The sequence below is a fragment of the Oncorhynchus masou genome, chromosome 18 (assembly GCF_036934945.1).
Source record: "Oncorhynchus masou masou isolate Uvic2021 chromosome 18, UVic_Omas_1.1, whole genome shotgun sequence".
Lineage (NCBI taxonomy): Eukaryota > Metazoa > Chordata > Actinopteri > Salmoniformes > Salmonidae > Oncorhynchus > Oncorhynchus masou.
This window is the reverse complement of record NC_088229.1, coordinates 54,118,153-54,144,005: the sequence shown is the minus strand read 5'-3', so window position 1 is coordinate 54,144,005 and position 25,853 is coordinate 54,118,153. Positions and strand designations below refer to the sequence as shown.

Genomic DNA, 25,853 nt, shown 5'->3' with positions numbered 1-25,853 from the left:
TCTCCTCAGACCTGACTGCCCTTAACCAACACAAAAACATCCTATGGCGTTCTGCATTAGCATCGAACAGCCCCCGTGATATGCAGCTGTTCAGGGAAGCTAGAAACCATTATACACAGGCAGTTAGAAAAGCCAAGGCTAGCTTTTTCAAGCAGAAATTTGCTTCCTGCAACACTAACTCAAAAAAGTTCGGGGACACTGTAAAGTCCATGGAGAATAAGAACACCTCCTCCCAGCTGCCCACTGCACTGAAGATAGGAAACACTGTCACCACTGATAAATCCACCATAGTTGAGAATTTCAATAAGCATTTTTCTACGGTTGGCCATGCTTTCCACCTGGCTTCTCCTACCCCGGTCAACAGCACTGCACCCCCCACAGCAACTCGCCCAAGCCTTCCCCATTTCTCCTTCTCCCAAATCCGTTCAGCTGATGTTCTGAAAGAGCTGCAAAATCTGGACCCCTAAAAATCAGCCGGGCTAGACAATCTGGACCCTTTCTTTCTAAAATTATCTGCCGAAATTGTTGCCACCCCTATTACTAGCCTGTTCAACCTTTCTTTCGTGTCATCTGAGATTCCCAAAGATTGGAAAGCAGCTGCGGTCATCACCCTCTTCAAAGGGGGGACACTCTTGACCCAAACTGCTACAGACCTATATCTATCCTACCATGCCTTTCTAAGGTCTTCGAAAGCCAAGTCAACAAACAGATACCAACCATTTCGAATCGCACCATACCTTCTCTGCTATGCAATCTGGTTTCAGAGCTGGTCATGGGTGCACCTCAGCCACGCTCAAGGTCCTAAACGATATCTTAACCGCCATCGATAAAAAACATTACTGTGCAGCCGTGTTCATTGATCTGGCCAAGGCTTTCGACTCTGACAATCACCACATCCTCATCGGCAGACTTGACAGCCTTGGTTTCTCAAATGATTGCCTCGCCTGGTTCACCAACTACTTCTCTGATAGAGATCAGTGTGTCAAATTTGGAGGGTCTGCTGTCCGGACCTCTGGCAGTCTCTATGGGGGTGCCACAGGGTTCAATTCTTGGACCGACTCTCTTCTCTGTATACATCAATGATGTCGCTCTTGCTGCTGGTTAGTCTCGAGATCCACCTCTACTCAGACGACACCATTCTGTATACTTCTGGCCCTTCTTTGGACACTGTGTTAACAACCCTCCAGGCAAGCTTCAATGCCATACAACTCTCCTTCTGTGGCGTCCAATTGCTCTTAAGTACAAGTAAAACTAAATGCATGATCTTCAACCGATCGCTACCCGCACCTGCCCGCCTGTCCAACATCACTACTCTGGACGGCTCTGACTTAGAATACGTGGACAACTACAAATACTTAGGTGTCTGGTTAGACTGTAAACTCTCCTTCCAGACCCATATCAAATATCTCCAATCCAAAGTTAAATCTAGAATTGGCTTCCTATTTCGCAACAAAGCATTCTTCACTCATGCTGCCAAACATACCCTTGTAAAACTGACCATCCTACCAATCCTCGACTTTGGCGATGTCATTTACAAAATAGCCTCCAATACCCTACTCAACAAATTGGATGCAGTCTATCACAGTGCAATCCGTTTTGTCACCAAAGCCCCATATACTACCCACCATTGCGACCTGTACGCTCTCGTTGGCTGGCCCTCGCTTCATACTCGTCGCCAAACCCACTGGCTCCATGTCATCTACAAGACCCTGCTAGGTAAAGTCCCCCCTTATCTCAGCTCGCTGGTCACCATAGCATCTCCCACCTGTAGCACACGCTCCAGCAGCTATATCTCTCCAGTCACCCCCAAAACCAATTCTTTCTTTGGCCGCCTCTCCTTCCAGTTCTCTGCTGCCAATGACTGGAACGAACTACAAAAAGCACTGAAACTGGAAACACTTATCTCCCTCACTAGCTTTAAGCACCAACTGTCAGCTCACAGATTACTGCACCTGTACATAGCCCACCTATATTTTAGCCCAAACAACTACCTCTTTCCCTACTGTGTTTAATTTATTTATTTATTTTGCTCCTTTGCACCCCATTATTTTTTTTATTTCCACTTTTCACATTCTTCCATTGCAAATCTACCATTCCAGTGTTTTACTTGCTATATTGTATTTACTTTGCCACCATGGCCTTTTTTTGCCTTTACCTCCCTTATCTCACCTCATTTTCTCACATCGTATATAGACTTGTTTATACTGTATTATTGACTATATGTTTGTTTTACTCCATGTGTAACTCTGTGTCGTTGTATGTGTCGAACTGCTTTGCTTTATCCTGGCCAGGTCGCAATTGTAAATGAGAACTTGTTCTCAACTTGCCTACCTGGTTAAATAAAGGTGAAATAAATAAATAAATAAAAAATCAATTCAGTCACAAAAACATAGAGCTATTTTCAGCAGAGGGAAATAAAATTATATGAGAAAAAACATTAGCGACCGTCGGTTCGAAACGCTTGAATCGATTTTCGGATTGATTCATTCTACATTTGGTTCGTTTTGGGCTGGGGACATTTTGTTAGTCCCCACACGGTCAAATGCTATTTCTAGGGGTTTAGAGTTAAGATTAGAATTTGTGTTAGGGTTAGAATTACGTTTAGGGTTAGTTTTAGGGTTAGGGTTAAGGTTAGGTTTTTGGGTTAAGGTTAGGGTTAGGTTTTTGGGTTAAGGTTAGGGTAAGAGTACAGGTTAGGCTTAGGGTTAGAGGTTAGGGTTAGGGAAAATAGGATTTTGAATGGGACTGAATTGTGTGTGCCCACATGGTTAGCTGTACAAGACTGTGTGTGTGTGTGTGCGTGTGACAGCGAATAGCCATGCAGTATCCTACCTGCTGGGAGCACCATAGTGAACGGACATGACCTAAAAAAAATTGTAATGTTTTTTTTGTCCAGCCTCTGTGTCAAGGTGGATACAAAATCACATAATTAAATATCACATATCATTCTAATAGTATTAAAAGTACAGTGTACATAGAATGTATGTCTATGTGTAAAACCATCTTTCTTTTCCAAGGTGTGTAACATCCAGCTTAATTCATTGGCCCAGGCCCAGATCCACTACAACGGCAAGACTCACCAAAGAAGGCTTCGCCAGTTCAATCTCGCCAAGGCCTCCAATGCCACGCACACACACACAGGTACTGAACACACACACATACAAACATTTCAGTGGTCTAGCTTGCATCTAGGTTGGTGCTCCTCAAATATGTGTGTGTGTGTGTGTGTGTGTGTGTGTGTGTGTGTGTGTGTGTGTGTGTGTGTGTGTGTGCGTGCGTGCGTGTGCGTGTGTGTGTGTGTGTGTGTGTGTGCATACTATGACCTTGCTTCTTTGGGGAAGAGCACTCGAGTCTCAGTCACTTTAAATTAGACTAAAGACAACTGCACCCTTTAAACACTAGGTTAAAAAAACAAGGGAAAACAATATATAACTTATCTTTGAGATAGATAAATATGCAAAATAAATGTGTAGGTTGGCTCACTGCAAGTAAAAATCCTAAACAGAACAAGTATTTGAAGTAAAATAAAAGGCCATTTATACTTCAAATTGCTGACCACCGACAGCAAAAAGAGGTGTTTTCGCGGTAGCTTATTTCTTATTTACATCATATCCCAAATTATTCTGTGACAAGCCATTAATTAACTGAAATCATCTCCCTGTGTTGCTCAGTCAGCCATACTGGGTACGTTCACATGCACACAGTAATGCAATTATGGTGAATAGTCAGATTAATATAATAGTTTGCATGCTTTGCAAGAAGAACGATTTCCCTAAATAAACCTGTTTACATGGACACGTGAAATCATGCTACCGATGGGACTTTGATAAATGCAGAAAATCGTCAATCAAAATAAACGTTCTACCACAGCGACCATGTTATTTTTGGGAAGCCTATTTGATTCTGAGTCCGGACATATAAAGTTTGTATGTGAAAACAATTAGCATACTTTCAGTTTTTACGAACTCACTTCACTTGCGGATACGATTGAGGCTTGCCCTGCTGTTGTTGGCACATGTGCAGATCAAATACACTGCTGGAACTCACACTAAGGCATTAATGTGTCCTAATAATTTGAAAGATTGCTCAGAAAACCGGGTGTTTTAATCGGCGTATGCTTACTTAGATTATGACCGATTAAGATAAGCACAGTAAGGTGTTTACATGATTAATACCATACTCGGCCTACTGCCATAATCAGTTTAATATGTAGCTATTAGTGTGCATGTGAACATACATTACCGGTCAAAACCTTTGAACACCTACTCATTCAAGGGTTTTTATTTATTTTTTACTATTTTCTACATTATAGAATAATAGTGAAGACCTCAACACTATGAAATAACCCATAGTGGTCATGTAGTAACCAAAAAAAGTGTTAAACAAATCTACATCTTTTTTATAGTATCTATAGTATTCTCTCAACCAGCTTCACCTGGAATGCTTTTCCAACTGTCTTGAAGGAGTTCCCAAATATGCTACACTTGTTGGCGGCTTTTCCTTCACTCTGCAGTTTGTCTCATCTCAAACCATCTCAATTTGGTTGAGGTCTGGGGATTGTGGAGGCCAGGTCATCTAATGCAGCACTCCATCACTCTCCTTCTTGGTCAAATAGCCCTTACACAGCCTGGGGTGTGTGTTGGGTCATTGTCCTGTTGAAAAACAAATGATAGTCCCACTAAGCTCAAACCAGATGGGATGGTGTATCGGTACAGAATGCTGTGGTAGCCATGCTGGTTAAGTGTGCCTTGAGTTCTAAATAAATCACAGACAGTGTCACTACCAAAGCACCCCCACACCATAGCAGCACCACCTCCATGCTTTACAGTGGGAAATATACATGCAGAGATCATCCGTTCATCCACACTGCGGTTGGAACCAAAAATCTCCAATTTGGACTCCAGATCAAAGGTCTAGTAGTGTTTTTTTCTTCCAGCAATTCGACCATGAAGGCCTGATTCACACAGTTCCCTATGAACAGTTGATGTTGAGATGTGGAGAAACTTTCAAAGTTCTTGAAATTTCCCGTATTTACTGACCTTCGTGTCTTAAAGTAATGATGGACTGTCGTTTCTCTTCATTTTGCATCAAAAATTATACTGTGGCAAGTGACACTGCTTCTTGAACGTCCAATATCTTGAAAACTTGACTGCTGAACTCTATCAACAGTGGACGAATAAAAAATATAGTTTTTTTGTGGATTTTTCTGTTAATCTCTCTCTCTCTCTCTCTCTCTCAGTGTAATAACTGTCATAGGATTTTTTCCGTTGTACTGAATTATGGCTTAACATTCATTACCTCCGGTGCATATTTGAACCGTTTCAAGAACCATATACTGTATGTGCATTTTCAGATCATTACTGATTTTGTATTTTATAAGTTCATTGTAATGCCCAGAGTTGTCAACTGACATGGAAATGTATTTGTACCTGTTGTCTTTCTATAGTCTGCATGTAATACTGTATCAAGACTTTGCATGATTCATATCCACTAAATCAAATCAAAGTTTATTGGTCGCGTACACAGTTTAGCAGATGGTATAGCGTATGCAAATACCCCCCCCCGACAATATAGAATAATAACAAAATCAAGAAATGTCAGAACTGATCCAATTAGCAACCAAATAGCACTGTAACAGTAATCCAAATGCAATCTATATACAACAGATTAGTTTACAGTAAATATACTAAAAATGATATGCACAGCAGTATATATATTAGGGTGAAGCTATGTCAAGAATCCAGTGGATAAAGAAATATGCGGTGTGTATAAACAGTGTAACTACTATAAAAAGTAGTAGTAGAGTAGTAGTAGAGTACAAGGAGCTATGTCAAGAATACAGTATTTAAATATACAGTGTGAAACAGGAAGTGTCCAGTGGTTTAATGTCTCTATAACATGAGACAGCAGCATTGGCTCTGTGTGTGTGTGTGTGTGTGTGTGTGTGTGTGTGTGTGTGTGTGTGTGTGTGTGTGTGTGTGTGTGTGTGTGTGTGTGTGTGTGTGTGTGTGTGTGTGTGTGTGTGTGTGTGTGTGTGTGTGTGTGTGTGTGTGTGTGTGTGTGTGTCCGGCTCTGGCGCACCTTTACTGTCTCTGTCGAGTTAACAGTCCATAGCACGGGTGACTGAGGTCCTTAAATGATTTTCTTGGACTTTCTTTGACACAGAGTGCTGTTAATGTCCTGGAGGGTAAGCAGTGTGTCACCAGTGATGCGTCGGGCTGACCACGCCACCCTTTGGAGGGCCATATGTGACCCACCACCTGGATTCGGTCCTATGTAACAACATTTGAAATGGTGTTTTTTACATTGGATAAAAGTAGAGGCTCAGAGCTAGAAAATGGTAAATATGCTGCATTTGAGGAACAATGGGAAAGGATACAGAAGGTTGATAAACGTGTAACACCACTTTTGAAAAAATGGCCCGTGAATGTTTTGGAACATAATGGAGTCTTTTGTGCTAAACCCATTAACATCATTCAGTCCCATCTCTTTAATGAATTCACGTTAGGGCAAAACAACTGGGAATAACTGGTAGAATCTAAACGGACTTCAATGAGTTCAAAACAACTGGGAACTAGTAAAAAAAAGTACTAATAAAAATAGACTTTATCTAGTCCTTGGCCTCGGGAACTCAGGCTTCTTTCTAGAACTCAGACTTTCCAACCTGAAGATCACTGACATCATGATTTGACCTTGTATTTTTCAGAGTTCCCAGTTGTTTTGAAAGCGGCAATACTACCATGCTTGAATCTGCAGGTACAGTAGCTAAAGCTAACCAACTAGGTTCAATTTTAGCTAGCTAGCTAACATTAGGCTAAATTAGCAATGCAAATTGATTTTTGAGATAGTAATAATATTACTACACAGATCATACAAGTAACGTTAGCTAGCGAGCCAGCCAGCTAACATTACTTAGCTAGTTAACAGTAAGCTTTAACTTGCAATAAAATTAACTTTCTGACAAAATCGTTAACTTATAATATCTGAAAATGTAGCTACTCTTACATGTATGAACACTTCTCCCTCTCTGTCATGGATGCCATGGTTGCCCTTAGTTTGAAGATGCGGAGACAAGTGTTTAATAAGTGTTTTAATCTGGAGACAAGTGTTTTATAAAACAGCCTTCTGTGTTCTCTTTTTGACTCTCTCCATCATCTCTCTGATTCCACCGGGCATTAAACTGATTTCAAAACTTGGTCAACTTCTTCCGTGAAAACAACTCTTTCTTCCCGATCACTGTCATCAGAAGACTCTATAAGTGCAAGTGCTTAGGAGGATTATTTAAGAAACTGTTTGAAGAGGTAGGGTTTCATATGTTTTCGTAAGATGGGCAAGGACTCTGCTCTCCTAGCTTCAAGGGCAAGCTGGTTCCACCATTTGGGTGGCAGGACAGAGAAGAGCTCTAACCTCCTCCCTGTAGGCTTTCTCGTCATTGTTGATAATCAGGCCTACCACCGTCGTGTCATCAGCAAAGTTAGAGTCTTGCATGAGTTAGAGTCTTGCATGGCCACGCGGTCATGGGTGAACAGGGAGTATAGGAGAGGGCTGAGAACACATTCTTGAGGGGTCCACAGGTTGAGGGTCAGCGAAGGTGGAGGTGTTGTTGCCTACCCTCACCACCTGGGGTCGGCCCGTCTGGAAATCTAGGACTCAAGGCCCTGAGCTTAGTGATGAACTTAGAGGCCACTATGGTGTTGAAAGCTGAGCTGTAGTCAATGAACACAATTCTCACATACAGTGCCTTGCGAAAGTATTCGGCCCCCTTGAACTTTGCGACTTTTTGCCACATTTCAGGCTTCAAACATAAAGATATAAAACTGTATTTTTTTGTGAAGAATCAACAACAAGTGGGACACAATCATGAAGTGGAACGACATTTATTGGATATTTCAAACTTTTTTAACAAATCAAAAACTGAAAAATTGGGCGTGCAAAATTATTCAGCCCCCTTAAGTTAATACTTTGTAGCTCCACCTTTTGCTGCGATTACAGCTGTAAGTCGCTTGGGGTATGTCTCTATCAGTTTTGCACATCGAGAGACTGAAATTTTTTCCCACTCCTCCTTGCAAAACAGCTCGAGCTCAGTGAGGTTGGATGGAGAGCATTTGTGAACAGCAGTTTTCAGTTCTTTCCACAGATTCTCGATTGGATTCAGGTCTGGACTTTGACTTGGCCATTCTAACACCTGGATATGTTTATTTTTGAACCATTCCATTGTAGATTTTGCTTTATGTTTTGGATCATTGTCTTGTTGGAAGACAAATCTCCGTCCCAGTCTCAGGTCTTTTGCAGACTCCTTCAGGTTTTCTTCCAGAATGGTCCTGTATTTGGCTCCATCCATCTTCCCATCAATTTTAACCATCTTCCCTGTCCCTGCTGAAGAAAAGCAGGCCCAGACCATGATGCTGCCACCACCATGTTTGACAGTGGGTATGGTGTGTTCAGGGTGATGAGCTGTGTTGCTTTTACGTCAAACATAACGTTTTGCATTGTTGCCAAAAAGTTCAATTTTGTTTCATCTGACCAGAGCACCTTCTTCCACATGTTTGGTGTGTCTCCCAGGTGGCTTGTGGCAAACTTTAAATGACACTTTTTATGGATATCTTTAAGAAATGGCTTTCTTCTTGCCACTCTTCCATAAAGGCCAGATTTGTGCAATATACGACTGATTGTTGTCCTATGGACAGAGTCTCCCACCTCAGCTGTAGATCTCTGCAGTTCATCCAGAGTGATAATGGGCCTCTTGGCTGCATCTCTGATCAGTCTTCTCCTTGTATGAGCTGAAAGTTTAGAGGGACGGCCAGGTCTTGGTAGATTTGCATTGGTCTGATACTCCTTCCATTTCAATATTATCGCTTGCACAGTGCTCCTTGGGATGTTTAAAGCTTGGGAAATCTTTTTGTATCCAAATCCGGCTTTAAACTTCTTCACAACAGTATCTCGGACGTGCCTGGTGTGTTCCTTGTTCTTCATGATGCTCTCTGCGCTTTTAACGGACCTCTGAGACTATCACAGTGCAGGTGCATTTATACGGAGACTTGATTACACACAGGTGGATTGTATTTATCATCGTTAGTCATTTAGGTCAACATTGGATCATTCAGAGATCCTCACTGAACTTCTGGAGAGAGTTTGCTGCACTGAAAGTAAAGGGGCTGAATAATTTTGTACGCCCAATTTTTCAGTTTTTGATTTGTTAAAAAAGTTTGAAATATCCAATAAATTTCATTCCACTTCATGATTGTGTCCCACTTGCTGTTGATTCTTCACAAAAAAATACAGTTTTATATCTTTATGTTTGAAGCCTGAAATGTGGCAAAAGTTCGCAAAGTTCAAGGGGGCCGAATACTTTCGCAAGGCACTGTATGCATTCCTCTTGTCCAGTTTTCTTGTCCACTATATAACGAGAAATATACCATATCACCAACATTTTCCAAACTGAGAAATAGGGTTCTTCGGTTGAAGTGTTCATTTCACATACGCCCACACACACACACACACACACACACACACACACACACACACACACACACACACACACACACACACACACACACACTGAAGGGTATGTCTGTGAATGGAGCGGTGCTGGCAGCTGGCGTGGGGGGCACAGCTGCCCTGGCGGTCTGCCTCTCAGGGCTGCGATTGGTTCACTGACCCTGGCACCGTGATGCCAAATGACAGCAAGGAGCCGAAGCCCGCGAGGATGGAGAGAAGGAGCTGTAAGGCCAGGAAAGAGATAGCAGAAGGGGTGGCAAGAGAGTGGGTGGAGTGGAGAAGGGTTGTGGACAGATGCATGTACAATTGAAGTCGGAAGTTTACATACACCTTAGCCAAATACATTTAAACTCAGTTTTTCACAATTCCTGGAATTTAATCCCAGTAAAAATTCCCTGTCTTAGGTCAGTTAGGATCACCACTTTGTTTTAAGGATAATAGTAGAGAGAATGATATTTTCAGCTTTTTATTTATTTCATCAGTGGGTCAGAAGTTTACATACACTCAATTAGTATTTGGTAGCATTGCCTTTAAATGGTTTTACTTGGGTCAAATGTTTTGGGTAGCCTTTCACAAGCTTCCCACAATAAGTTGGGTGAATTTTGGCCCATTCCTCCTGACAGAGCTCGTGTAACTGAGTCAAGTTTGTAGGCCTGTAGGCTTTGTGATGACCACTCCAATATCTTGACTTTGTTGTCCTTAAGCCATTTTACCACAACTTTGGAAGTATGCTTGGGGTCATTGTCCTTTTAGAAGACCCATTTGCGACTAAGCTTTAACTTACTGACTGATGTCTTGAGATGCTTCAATATATCCACATCATTTTCTGTCCTCATGATGCCATCTGTTTTGTGAAGTGCACCAGTCCCTCCTGCAGCAAAGCACCCCCACAAGATGATGCTGCCACCACCGTGCTTCACGGTTGGGATGGTATTCTTCGGCTTGCAAGCCTCCCCCTTTTTCCTCCAAACATAATGGTCATTATGGCCATTTTTGTTTCATCAGACCAGAGAACATTTCTCCAAAAAGTATGATCTTTGTCCCCAGGTGCAGTTGCAAACCGTAGTCTGGCTTTTTTATGGCGGTTTTGGAGCAGTGGCTTCTTCCTTGGTGAGTGGCCTTTCAGGTTATGTCGATATAGGATTAGTTTTACTGTGGATATAGATCCCTTTGTACCTGTTTCCTCCAGCATCTTCACAGAGTCCTTTGCTGTTGTTCTGGGATTGATTTGCACTTTTCGCACCAAAGTATGTTCATCTCTAGGAGACAGAACGCGTCTCCTTCCTGAGCGGTATGATGTCAGCGTGTTCCCATGGTGTTTATACTTGTGTACTATTGTTTGTACAGATGAACGTGGTACCTTCAGGCTTTTGGAAATTGCTCCCAAAGATGAACCAGACTTGTGGAGGTCTACAATTTTTTTCTGAGGTATTGGCTGATTTATTTAGCTTTTCCCCTGATGTTAAGCAAACAGTCACTGAGTTTGAAGGTAGGCCTTGAAAAACATCCACAGGTACACCTCCAATCGACTCAAATGATGTCAATTAGCCTTTCAGAAGATTCTAAAGCCATGACATCATTTTCTGGAATGCTCCAAGCTGTTTAAAGGCACGGTCAACTTAGTGCATGTAAAATTCTGACCCACTGGAATTACGATACAGTGAATTATAGGTGAAATAATCTGTCTGTAAACAGTTGTGGGAAAAATGACTTGTGTCATGCACAAAGTACAACTTGCAAAAACTACAGTTTGTTAACAAGAAATTTGTGGAGTGGTTGATAAACGAGTGTTAATGACTCCAACCTAAGAATGTAAACTTCTGACTTCAACTGTATTGTTTTCTCATTCTGAAAAGAAATACTGAAAAGTGGATGAAAGAGAGTAATCATCTCTTTTTCACTTATTCTTCACTGCTTTAGGGTAAAAAAAAATAAATAAAAAATTGTTTTTTGTACCCCTTCCCGGTATCCCAAACATTTGCCATAACTTGTAGCCTTTACTTCCTATCTCTATATACCCAATAGACAGGTTGGCTGACAATGTCACGAAAATGATGTGCGAGCTTCGATGGGGCCTGAAGCTATCCATTGTTGTTATTCTGAACTGTCAGATAGCTATCAACAATGACAAGAAGCTGCCGTGTGGGAAATCGTAGTTGGCTTGTTTCAGCTAGTTTTAGCTTGTCCTTGATACCATGTGTTGTTTTGAGATGTTTTGACTGATTTCATGGCAATGCAAGTATGGCGACTCTAACAATCTGTTTGAGAGACAAGAAGTGCTCATTGTGCACAAGTATTTGTATTTTCAATAAACATTGGAGAGGAAATACAGTTTACATGTTGTCAACAATCTAAGCCAACCCCATTTGTTTTGCCCCATAATTGCACACTCGTTGGTTTTGTTGCTAAACAACCAACCCGTCTACAGTATATGTGGCTATCTTGGCAGGCCCACCCGTACTTAATTGATCTATTCCAATTCAAATCATAGGACCATAATAAGAGACTGCGTCAGAAAATTAATGCATAAACCACATTTATATGACTGTGGTGTGAGGTGGTGCAGAAGCTCGCCTTGTAGGGAGATTTTCAGGACTACTGCTGAGGTGTGGTGGTCTTACTGGCACTTTTACAATTGCCGAAGCATCACCCAGCTAGGTGGGTGCTACATGTCAGTAGTGGACGATCCAGCCTGATCTACGGAGGAGGAGCGTTGACAATGAGGTGCCCGATGAAGAGCTCCGGACCCTGTCTGTCAGATGTCTCTACTTCTCTGCATGGCCGTACCATCAATGCTCCCTCGGCTCAAGATACTACCTTTCTGAATTATCTATCACCTGAATCTGTGGAAGACCATCACCCAATAACTTCCAGATCCTCCTACATTTGTTAAAATAAATTGTTTTTGGTTTGTTTTGTTTTTAAGGTGACTTTGTGATTCAACGTGTAATGAAAAAGCGGCAAATTAAATAAATATATTATTATTATTCTATATAGATATGAAATGATTCTTGATAAAGAATAAGATTTAATAAGCAAATATTTGCATAACCTCTCTGGGAAAGGTGGGACGCTAGCCAACATCTGGTGAAATTGCAGAGCGCCAAATTCAAATGACAGAAATAGTAATAATAAACATTCATGAAAATACAATTGTTATACATCGGTTAAAAGATAAACATCTTGTTAATCCAGCCGCTTTGTAAGATTTCAAAAAAAGGCTTTACGGCGAAAGCATAACATGCGATTATCTGAGGACAGCATCCCGCACACAAAACACATACAAACATTTTCCAACCAAGCAGAGGAGTCACGAAAGTCAGAATTAGCGATAAAATTAATCACTTACCTTTGAAGATCTTCATCTGGTTGCAATCCCAGGAACACAATAAATGGTTCGTTTTGTTCGATAAAGTCCCTCTTTATATCCCAAAAACTCTGTTTTGTTGGCGAATTTTGTTCAGTAATCCACTGGCTCAAAGGCAGTCAAAACACGCAGACGAATTCATCCTAATAGTACCGGTAAAGTTCGTCGAAACATGTAAAACAATGTTTATAATTAATCCTCAGGGTGTCAATTATCTAAATAATTGATAATATTTCGACCGGACAATTCAATAGAAAGGAAAAACAACTAAGAGCGTGCACACAGTCACATGCGCAATCCAGTACTGCATGCTTCTCCAGTCCCCTGACCAAAAGGTTTCATTCTTCTTCATTTTTTAGAATACAAGCCTGAAACCATGTCTCAAGACTGTTGACATCTAGTGGGAGCCATAGGAACTGCAATCTGGGCCCTAACCCATTACATAGTCAATAGGTATTCAATGGAAAACCCACTCACATTAAAAAATTCCCACTTCCTGGATGGATTTTCCATGGGTTTTGCCTGCCATATCAGTTCTGTTATACTCACAGACATTATTTTAACAGTTTTGGAAACTTCAGGGTGCTTTCTATCCAAATCTACCAATTACATGCATATCCTTGCTTCTGGGCCTGAGTAACAGGCAGTTTACTTTGGGCACGCTTGTCATCCAGACGTCAAAATACTGCCCCCTAGCCCAAAGAGGATAACCAAGAAAATAGGAAAACCGTTTACAACAATGTTTATCATTCTTCTTTGGTGTATGGTAGATTGTTAGAAAGCTAAATGTCCTTCAAATCCCTGTCAACAATTATGAGATCCAGTTAAACCAAAAAGAGGAAGGCAAAAAAGTGGTGGGTGTTACTTTGATTCTTTGTGGACATGGGTATTGTTGACAATTCAGCCATAGCTTTTCTTGAGACAAGATGCAAGGTCATGAAATGACATTATTATCCTTGAGAGTTGAACCGATAGTTCAAGACAGTAGGAGAAACCTCACCTATTGACGAACCAATAAGAACAAGCTTTCTTCCCTTTTCTTGGTTGAACTGTTCTTGACACCCCTTCTTTTTAATTTCATCCCCAACTGGGGGGTCTTGAATTTGGATGCAAAATCAGACAACAAAAATCATTTTAGAAATTATGGGGACGATTTTTGCCTTTGCCTCAATTTCCTGGAAGGTTTTTACTTTCTAAAGGGGAAAATACCAATAGAAATTGGGGAGAAGCTTAAGAGGGAGATGTGTAATGTGTAATTCTCCTTTAGAAATAGAAATGGAGATATGGATTTTCTCCTCAACAGTTCCTAAAAAAAAGGGCTGCATGGTAGAGCAACAAAGTGAGGATGTAAAGCTTGCCTTATTTTCTCCAGATTGTGCCACTGCAATACAGACACATACGCTTATGCATACACTTACACACATGCACACACACATACATGCGCACACACACACACACTATATGAGTTGTGTGGCATGGAAATTAAGCTGGGCTGTGAAATAGGACATCTATCAGCTGGAGTTGAGGTGGTCTGGCCTCATTTCACGGTGGAGACTGGAGAGTGGTGGAAATTTTGAGGAGCTCCTTTGGGGAGCTGTCATAAGAAGCCATTCTCCACGGTTGAAGGCCTGGGGCGTAGAGAGTGATGGGAAGGTTCACGTTGTGTATGGAGGTTGCAATTTGGGTTCCAGCAGGTCATTTGTAGGTCAGATTATCAGTGTGCGTGTGTGTGACTAACTTTATATTTCTATGTACATATGGCGATGTTAGGCAAGCAGCAGGAGTACTCTCTCTCTTTTCTCCCTCTCTCTCTCTCTCTCTCTATCTTTCCCATCTCTCCATTCTCATTCCATCTGGCCTTTTATCTTGGTTATTTACATAGGAGATGTCCTTGTCCATATGGCTTCCCCAGTCAACCTCAACCGCTCCTGAAATACATGGATTTCCATACATCAGCAATTTACATTTTGAACACCCATACGACGTATGCATGGATACACGCACACATACACACACGCTGGTTTACATAATCGGTTGGAGATGTTTACCCATCCGCTGTGCGGTCCAGACCTCAGTGATGGCACGTGCGGAGTAAGGTTTCGGCTCTGGGGCAACTTTGCAGATTTATTTGAATCCAGTACCTTCAAATCAAGTGTATAACTGTCAGTGCGTGTCAGTGTCGGCCTCCCCAGCCGCCGTTATTTGGGTCGACAGGGAGCCAGAGCGAAAACACACAGGCTGAATCCACACACATATGCAGGCGCGCACACACATAACCAAACACACACACTGACTAAGTCCGCCCGGCGCTCACTGACATTTATGTTTGTGTTCCCAGGTCAATGAGGCTCAGGGAGAGCAGGGGAATTATTCAGCTTTATTGAAATTATTATAATGTGTTAAATTATTATGTGACTCAATGAAACACTAGCCTTGTCTGGAATCATTGTAATAGCCTTAAACAACTCTATGGCGAGTACAATACAGTAGCTGACCAACTATGGACTGAATCTGTCTTCGTACATGCCATGATAGTCATGCCATGATAGTCAATGTTTCTTTAAGGTAATTGATTAGCTATAAAGTACACACCTAGTTGTCCAGGTCTGAATCAGACTCACATTTAGGAAAGAACAACAACCGTGACAGCATGGATTTTTCTGAATTCATCTGTCTACGATTCCTTGCATCCCACCTCCTCAAGCTTTTTGGAGGCCATGAGATTTATTTGCTGCTAAAAGTTTTTTTTAAATTGACCCAAAACATGACTCGAAACCAGGGCCAGACTAACCAAATGTGACCGACCTCCCTGATTTGGTTTTATGTAGCAAAATTTGAAATTGTGTTTTTTTACATTAGATAAAAATAGCAAAAATGGTATATCATACACTGCAGTTGAGGTACAATGGGAAAGTAATTCTGCTTTGAAAGTTAATGAACTTGTAACCCCACTTTTGAGAAAATGACCCTGGAATGTTTTGGTACACCTACTAGAGAGCCCTTCTCTGTCTACAGCCATTCAGCATCGTTCGCACTCTCTTAACTTCTTTGATATAGGGGCGCTCTTTTTAATTTTTGGATAAAAAAACGTTCCCGTTTTAAACAAGATATTTTGTCACGAAAAGATGCTCGACTATGCATATAATTGACAGCTTTGGAAAGAAAACACTCTGACGTTTCCAAAACTGCAAAGATATTGTCTGTGAGTGCCCCAGAACTAATGCTACAGGCGAAACCAAGATGAAATTTCATACAGGAAATGCCCCAGATTTTGAATGCGCTGTGTTCCAATGTCTCCTTATATGGCTGTGAATGCGCCAGGAATGAGCCTACACTTTCTGTCATTTCCCCAAGGTGTCTGCAGCATTGTGATGTATTTGTAGGCATATCATTGGAAGATTGACCATAAGAGACTACATTTACCAGGTGTCCGCTTGGTGTCCACCGACGAAATTATTGCGCAATCTCCAGCTGCGTCCTCTTTTCCATTAGGTTCAGAGGAGAAAGGCATCTGCCACGAATGATTTATCATCGAATAGATATGTGAGAAACACCTTGAGGATTGATTCTAAACAACGTTTACCATGTTTCTGTCGATATTATGGAGTTAATTTGGAAAAAAGTTTGGCATTGTAATGATTTTTTTTGGGGGGGGGGAAACTGAACATTTGCTATCTAACTAAGAGTCTTGTCATTGAAAACATCCGGAGTTCTTCAAAGGTAAATTATTTTATTTGAATGCTTTTCTTGTTTTTGTGAAAATGTTGCCTGCTGAATGCTAGGCTTAATGCTATGCTAGGCTATCAATACTCTTACACAAATGCTTGTGTAGCTTTGGTTGAAAAGCATGTTTTGAAAATCTGAGATGACAGTGTTGTTAACAAAAGGCTAAGCTTGTGTTTGAATATATTTATTTCATTTCATTTGCGATTTTCATGAATAGGAAACGTTGCATTATGGTAATGAGCTTGAGGCTATGATTACGCTCCCGGATACGGGATTTCTCGACGCTAGAGGTTAAGCCACCCATCTCTCTAAGAATTCACATGTGAGGTCATGTGGTAAACACACACTATATCAAATAAAATCCAAGTTTATTTGTCACATGCACAGGATACAGAAGGTGTAAACGGTACAGTGGTTACTCGCATAGTAGCAATATCAAAAACAGAAATTGTCCATATTTTATAAATATTTTATCATTATTAGATGACGCTTACACGACACACTTGTCTAAATTGATGGGTCATGTGAAGGAAATGCTAGAACCGCATCTCGCTAAGTGGATGGGTCACGATTGTCTAGACATGTATGCATGTTCAAGAAATACAATAGATCGCTGTAATCCCCCCCAGACACACCTAGCTAATGTGATGGGTCATGTAATAACCCGGCCAAACTGGAGTCTTTTGTTTAGACATGTAGCTAGCTAGGTAGCTAGCTAGCTAAACAATGAACCGGCATAATCCCAGCTCATACTACAACCAATAAAAACATTGTCATAGCTGTAGTATGAATCTGCAGGTAGCTTAAGCTAACAAACTAGGTTCAATGTTAGCTAACTAACTAGCAATGCAAATGGATTTCTGATTCAAGTAATATTACTACACAGATCATAACGTTAGCTAGCAAGCCAGCAAGCTAATGTTTTTTTAATTATTTTTTTATTGAATATTTAAAACATACAATATACTTGCAGTGAAGCCACTCAACAACTACATCATATTAGTCATCCAACAGACTCCCATCCAGAGCGACACACAGAAGCAACCAGGGTCAACACCCTGCTCAAGGGCAGGTCGACAGATCTCCCACAAGGTCAAAAACAGGGACCCAAACCAGCGATCCATCAGCCACCGGCCCAAACTCCCAACCACCAGGCCATCACAGTGCCCCCCCCCCCGAAAAAAAATAATTATAATTCCAATCCCCACCCCCAAGACACCCGTCCTCAATGTACCAAAAATGAACAAAAGAGAGAGAAAAAAGAGACAAAGGAAAACAGAAAACAAAAATGCCAAAAACAAAAGACATCAATGATAACAAAAATCATAACAGCAAGGCCAACTGAATATGTTTGAGTGTATATATGGCACTATTTACACGTGTGTGTTTCCATGTATGGGCACACGTGTGCATTTTGAATGAGAGTGTGTGTATATGCATGTGCACAAACACCTGCACGACATCAGCATCAGGCAAACTGTTTTCTTGCGGTGAAGGACAGGCGGACCAAACGCAGCGTGGTTTCTATTCATGGTTCTTTAATGAATTAAACTATACATGAACAGACTAACAAAAACAAGAAACGTGAAAACCTAAAACAGCCCTATCTGGTGCAAACACAGAGACAGGAACATCACCCACCAACCAACACACAGTGAAACCCAGGCTACCTAAGTATGATTCTCAATCAGAGACAACTCATAACACCTGCCTCTGATTGAGAACCATACTAGGCCGAAACATAGAAATACCCAAATCATAGAAAAACAAACATAGACTGCCCACCCCAACTCACGCCTTGACCATACTAAATAATGACAAAACAAAGGAAATAAAGGTCAGAACGTGACACATACAGGCATTAGCTGTAACAACACTGCCCTTCAGTGTTTTATTTTGTCTTTATTTTTTTTACTTTTATCGTCATTCTATTTCCCACCCAGCAACTCCACTCCCACTTGTCTCCAATTCCACATCCCGAACCCTCTCTGCTGGCCAGCCTCTTCGGATTTCTGCGCACCATATATCTTTCAACTATGCTGTGATGTTTAACATACAATTTCAATCTATCTAATCAAATAGAATCCACAGATTGCGAGTTGACGATAGATGCCATTTAACTCAGTTTTGTTTGTAGCTACATCTTGTTTCACCAGCATTGTGTCAAGTCACTCCGGTTTACACTGACCGTGGCATGTGCAGAGAGTAACCCATCACTTTTTCCAATTGATCTGTTGATAGCGCCTGCTAAATTCAGGGCATCGACGTTGTTGAGAAAAGCAGCAAAACTTTGTAGTTCTCGATGGCCAACGTTATATCTTTAAAAAAAACGTCACGATAGAAAGGACAAACCAACACATACTAAACAGCTAACATTATAGACAGAAGCATGCTACATGGCAGACCAATCCAAACTCATCTCTCGGCGTGTCCAGCCCATCCATTATCTTAGCTAATCATGGCTAGCAGGGAGGTTCCTGTCTTTTTCCGTGGCTAAAGCAACTAGGCTCGTAATTTAACCATTTTATTTGTATTTATGGATGGAATACAAGTTTGTTATTAAGGCACATAAAACTTCACATGTTCCAGAAGGCATTTCTTCCAAAAAACATACTTTGATGAAAAAAATGTATATTTACATTCAAATGGCGCTCCTGTGAAGTAGTGACGTGCGACATATGCCTAGTTTCCTGAAACTAGTCACAAATGTGAAGTTCTGGGCAATAACCTTTTAGAGGCCCCCAGTCTTGGCGACCTAGACAAAATTCTCTTAATTTCCTGCAATTCTATATGATGTGGAGATACCTTCTTTTCTTTTAAGTTTTGCATTTTTACCCATTTTGCCATGGCTTATTAGTAGGGTTGCCAAATTAGTAGGGTTGCCAAATTCCCTGAATTTATTAATTCCTCGGTTTTCCCGAAACTCCGGTTGAAGGTTTCCCGGAATCATAACAAAATCTGTAATCCTCCAATCAGGATTTCTGGAAAATCAGGGAATTTATGAAAAGTTCCCCGAATTTTGCAACCCTACTTACTGTATGTGTGTTCATAAACTGTCTGAGTGACTCAAACATTATAACAAAATCAATGGGGTCCCTTGGAGTTTATGCTTGAAATAATCTCTAGTCATGCTTTATGGATAGGTCTGTCGGTAGACATAAAAAAAAAACTCCTGGTGCATAATAATAATTGTGTTTTGTGAATAAAAAAAGTAATAATAAACAGTGTGTGGTCCTCCTATAGTGCGAGCTAGCCCTGGAGGTAGAATGGAATGAATTGTGGAAAGATGAAATAAAGAGTCTAGGAGAGACTTAATAGCTCAAAAATATATATATATTTTTTTAAATTAATTATGAAATAAAATAAATGTTCAACCTCTTGTAAAAAATACTTAACAGCCTTAGTACAACACGCAGCGACCACACCAATAGATTTTAGCCTTTTGGTATGTACAGTGCATTCGGAAATATTCAGACCACTTAACTTTTTCCATATATTGTTACATTACAGGGCAGCAGGTAGCCTAGTGGTTAGAGTGTTGGGTCAGTAACCGAAAGGTTGCTGGATTGAATCCCGGAGCTGACAAGGTAAAAATGTCTCGTTCTGCCCCTGTCGCGCTGTTCCCTGGTAGGCCTTCATTGTAAAATAAGAACTTGTTCTTAACAAACTTGCCTAGTTAAATTGATTAAATATTTTTTTTTCTCATCAATACCCCATAATGACAAAGCAAAAACATGTTTCTACAACTTGATTGGAGTCCACCTGTGGTAAATTCAATTGATTGGACATGATTTGGAAAGGCACACACCTGTCTATATAACTTATTAGGGATAGCCCCCTTTTTTCAATAAAACAGTCTTATTCTAAAATGGATTAAATATGTTTTTTTTCCTCATCATTACCCATAATGACAAAGCAAAAATAGTTTTTTTTTTTACATTTTTGCAAATGTATTTAAAAAAACTAACACAGCTCAGTTGCAGCTTGTTTCCATTGATCATCTCTGACATGTTTCTACAACTTGATTGGAGTCCACCTGTGGTAAATTCAATTGATTGGACATGATTTGGAAAGGCACACACCTGTCTATATAAGGGCCCACAGTTGACAGTGCATGTCAGAGCAAAACCCAAGCCATGAGGTCGAAGGAATTGTCCGTAAAGCTCCGAGACAGGATTGTGTCAAGGCACAGATCCACAAGAATACAGCAGCCTCCATCATTCTTAAATGGAAGAAGTTTGGAACCACCAAGACTCCTAGAGCTGGCCGCCCGGCAAAACTGAGCAATCGGGAGAAGGGCCTTGGTCAGGGAGGTGACCAAGAACCTGTCACTCTGACAGAGCTCCAGAGTTCCTCTGTGGAGATGGGAGAACCTTCCAGAAAGACAATCATCTCTGTAGCACTCCACCAATCAGTCCTTTATGGTGGAGTGGCCTGACGAAAGCCACTCCTCAGTAAAAGGCACATGACAGCCTGATTTGAGTTTGCCAAAAGGCACCTAAATGACTCTCAGACCATGAGAAACAAGATTATCTGGTCTGATGAAACCAAGATTGAACTGAATGCCAAGCTTCACGTCTGGAGGAACGTGAACCTGGCAGCGGCAGAGACTTGTCAGGATTGAGGGAAAGATGAACGGAGCAAAGTACAGAGAGATCCTTGATGAAAATCTGCTCCAGAGAGTTCAGGACCTCAGACTGGGATGAAGGTTCACCTTCCAACAGGACAACGACCCTGAGCACACAGCCAAAACAATGCAGGAGTGGCTTCGGGCCAAGTATCTGAATGACCTTGAGTGGCCCAGCCAGAGCCCGGACTTGAACCTGATTGAACATCTCTGGGAGACACCTGAAAATAGCTGTGCAGCAACACTCCCCATCCAACCTGACAGAGCTTGATAGGATCTGCTGAAAAGAATTGGAGAAACTCCCCAAATACAGGTGTGCCAAGCTTGTAGCATCATACCCATGAATACTTATTTATTTACATTTAAAATGTAACCTTTATTTAACTAAGCAAGTCAGTTAAGAACAAATTCTTATTTACAATGACGGCCTACCCCGGCCATACCCGGACTACGCTGGGCCAATTGTGCGTCGCCCTATGGGACACACAATCACGGCCAGTTGTGATACAGCCTGGATTCAAACCAGGGACTACACTGAGATGCAGTGCCTTAGACCGCTGTGCCACTTGGGAGATTTGAGGCCGTAGTCACTGCCAAAAGGTGCTTCAACAAAGTACTGAGTAAAGTGTCTGAATACTTATGTATATGTATTAATTCTGTTTTTTTTTTTTTTAATAAATAATCAGAAATGTCTAAAAACCTGTTTTTGCTTTGTCATTATGAGCTATTGTGTGTAGATAGATGAGGGAAAAACAGCATTTAATTAATTTTTGTATAAGGCTGTAATGTAAAAAATGTGGAAAAATCTAATCAAATGTTATTAGTCACATTCGCCGAATACAACATGTGTAGACCTTACAGTAAACTGCTTTCTTACGAGCCCCTAACCAACAATGCAGTTTAAAAAAAATATGAGTAAAAATAAGAAATAAAAGTAAAAGTAATTAAAGAGCAGCAGTAAAATAACAATAGCAAGACTATACACAGGGGGGTACCGGTACAGAGTCAATGTGCAGCTGCACCGGTTAGTTGAGGTAATAGTAATGCATAGATGTTAACAACAGAGAGTAGCAGTGGTGTAAATGGGAGGGGGGGGGGGGGTAATGCAAATAGTCTGGGTAGCCATTTGATTACATTTTCAGTAGTCGCATGGCTTGGGGGTAGAAGCTGTTTAGAAGCCTCTTGGACCTAGACTTGGCATGGGTCTAGGGAGTGGGATAATGGTGTTGATGTGAGCAATGACTAGCCTTTCAAAGCATCTCATGGCTACAGACATAAGTGCTACAGGTGGCTCTCACAACTGGCTCTCACAACTATTCTGTATTTATTTCATTATTCACACCTGCATAATCCCTGCCAGATAGCAGAAACATCAGTCATTTACAATGGCTTTTTAAAAAGTAGTGTGCTTTTAAAAAGCCATTGTAAATAGACTGATGTTTCTGCTATCTGGCAGGGATTATGCAGGTGTGAATAACGAAGTAAAAACAGAATAGTTGTAAGAGCCAGTTGGATGGCAAGAGCGAGAGTGAAAGAAGACAGAGGGGTGAAGGGGGTGAAGAGGAAACAGTTGGTGCTGGCCAACACCAACTCATCTCCCACTCTTTTTCTCTTTCCCTCCCACTCCCTTCCTCTCCCCCTTGTCTCCACTCCTCTCTCTCTCACTCTTTATTCTCCCGCTTTCTCTCGCTCCCTCTCCCCCTAATCTCTGTTCCTTTCTCTCTGTCTCTCCCTCTCCCCCTGGCACACTGATCAGTGTAGCATGAAGCTTTTAATTGAGGCGCATGTGTATCATTCCTGTGAGCTGCAGCAGATTGGATTAGCAGAGCGATGTGTCATTGAGTTGACTGACAAAAGACTACCACTGCACAGAGGGAAGTAGAGTGAGAGAGGCAGGCGCAGAAGAGTGAGAGAGAAATAGGCTGCTCTTTTAGGTGGGTTTCTTTTGGAGAACGTTAGGGAACATTGTGGCAATATTTACCAGGAATCTGTAGCTTCAAAGGGATAGGAGTTTAAAAAACAAATCACAATACCCGGCACCATGCTTCTAGGTAAGTGATGTTTACTTAGTGGATGTCTGAGAAAGTGTGCTAGCAAACTTGTCATTTCATTTGTCTCGTAGGTTTCTTGATAGTCTGTAAAAAACAGTGATTGTTAGTACTGTACACATGTTGTGTTGCATTATTAAATATTGTTAGCCTATTTGAAATAGCATTCATAGCACTCTTACCGTCGGTTGTCATTTGAGACAGACACAGGGAATTTGTGTAGTATAGTTATCCCTGTCACTGTCAAGTGTCAATTTTCAACGGTAGAAATCAGTGTCTGCAGGAAAAAACACTCAAGAGTAAAGCATACTTGTTTTTCCCCGATTTGACCCTTTGAGAAGAACAAAAAAAAGAACAATTGTGTTGTCGTTTCAAGGGGAAGGACAGAATTGGTATCGCTGACCATATTGTTACAGACAATTATTGTGATCTCTGTGGTCCTGATTAGCTGATCTAGGCTAATTGTAGCCAATTGTTGATATACAAGTGTTTTTCTGGTAATATATAAAAAAGGGTTTTGTTTGAAATATCTTGATAAAAAACAAATTATCAAAATGTATTAAATATTTATTTATTTGTATGTACCATCACATATGTATATATGTACTTCACCTTCAGAAAGTATTCACAAAACCTTTACTTTTCCCACATTTTGTTGTGTAACAGTCTGAATTTAAAATGAATTAAATTGAGATTTTGTGTCACTGATCTAAACACAATCCCCTGTAATGTCAGTGGAATTTTGTTCGTAGAAATGTTTGAAATTAACAAAAAACAAAAAAACTGGTATGTCTTGAGTGAATAATTATTCAACCCCTTCGTTATTGCAAGCCTTGATAAGTTTAGGGGTAAAAATGTGCTTAACAAATTACAAAATAAGTTGCAATGACTCGTTCCGTGTTCAATAATAGCGGGTAAACATGATTTTTGAATAACTACCCCACCTCTGTATCCCACATATACAATTATCTGTAAGGTCCCTCAATTGAGTGGTGAATTTCAAGCACAGATTCAACCACAAAGACCAGGGAGATTTTCCAATGCCTCGCAAAGAAGGGTACCGATTGGTAGATGTGTTTTTTTTATGCAGATGCTGAATATCCCTTTGAGCATGGTGAAGTTATTAATTACACTTTGGATGGTGTATCAATACACCCAGTCAATACAAAGATACAGGCATCCTTCCTAATTCAGTTGCCGGAGAGGAAGGAAACTACTCTGGGCTTTCACCATGAGGCCAATGGTGATTTTAAAATAATTACAGAGTTTAATGGTTGTGATAGGAGAAAACTGAGGATGGATCAACAACATTGTAGTTGTACTAACCCAAATGAGAGAATGAAAAGAAGGAAATGTCTGAACATAATACAAATATCCCAAAACATGCACCCTGTTTGCAATAAGGCACTTAATTAAGTAATACTGCAAAAGATGTGGCAAACAAATTTACTTTTTGTCCTGAATACAAAATGTTATGTTTGGGGAAAATACAACACAACACATCACTAAGTACCACATATTTTTAAGCATGGTGGTGGTTGCATCATGTTATGGGTATGCTTGTCATCGGCAAGGAGTAGGGAGTTTTTTACGATAAAAATAAACGTAATACAGCTATAAACACAGGGAAAATCCTAGAGGAAAACCTGGTTCAGGTTGCTTTCCAACAGACACTGGGAGACAAATTCAGCTTTTAGCAGGACAAAAACCTAAAACACATCGCCATATCTATACTGTAGTTGCTTACCAAGATGACATTAATGTTCTTGAGTGGCCTAGTTACAGCTTTGACATAAATCAACATAAAAATCTATGGCAAGACTTGAAGATGGATGTCTAGCAATGATCAACAATCAACTTGACAGAGCTTGAAGAATTAACAAAAAATTGAATGGGGAAATATTGTACAATCCAGGCGTGCAAAGCTCTTAGAGACTTACCCTAAAAGACTCACAGCTGTAATCGCTGCCAAAGGTGCTTCTACAAAGTATTGACTCAGGGGTGTGAATACTTATGTAAATTAGATATTTATGTATTTTGTTTTGAAAATAATGTCCTAAAAGGATCGAGTTTTGTGTGTAAACACAGAACAAAATGTGGAATAAGTCAAGGGTTTTTGAATACTTTCTGAAGGCACTGTAGATGTTGAATAATATCAGCTAGGAATGAACACAGGCTGCAATGCATGCAGTACTCCATGGCGGCATAGCCCGAGCCCCACTCTAGTTTCTTTAAAAACAAGATTAGGGAGATCAAAGGGAGGTGGTTGTGAGGAGATAGTTCTGTAGTTGCCTTGTGGTGATGCTGCAGCTGTTTTTATTCTCCTGCCAGTATTCTCCTGCAGCTTGGGCTGCTGACAATCTTTTATGGAGAAATTGTTGGATGCGTTCCCTATTCCGTATTTAGTGCAGTACTTTAGAGAAGAAAATGGTGCCATTTGGGACACTTCCCTTGTCTGTGTCAGAGTGTTGAGCAATGGAACAGTGGTGTGGTGTGAATGCTCTCTGTTGTTGTCTTCAACCAAGTCAGTTATATCATCCATAATTGTGATTATAATATAGTTTCCTCATGTCTTAGATTTGTAGCT

The 25,853-nt window shown here is 40.8% G+C and overlaps 1 protein-coding gene across 1 annotated transcript in view; it reads left to right on the top strand.

Moving 5' to 3' along the window:
- The window catches only part of LOC135559392 (zinc finger matrin-type protein 3-like), a 91,447-nt gene extending 79,793 nt beyond the window's left edge, over window positions 1-11,654 (top strand). Inside the window, exons 3-4 of the mRNA XM_064993550.1 lie at window positions 3,018-3,141; window positions 11,524-11,654. Of these exons, the coding sequence (XP_064849622.1) occupies window positions 3,018-3,141; window positions 11,524-11,654 (255 nt within the window). The remainder of the gene's footprint in view (window positions 1-3,017; window positions 3,142-11,523) is intronic.
- The last annotated feature ends 14,199 nt before the right edge of the window (window positions 11,655-25,853 follow it).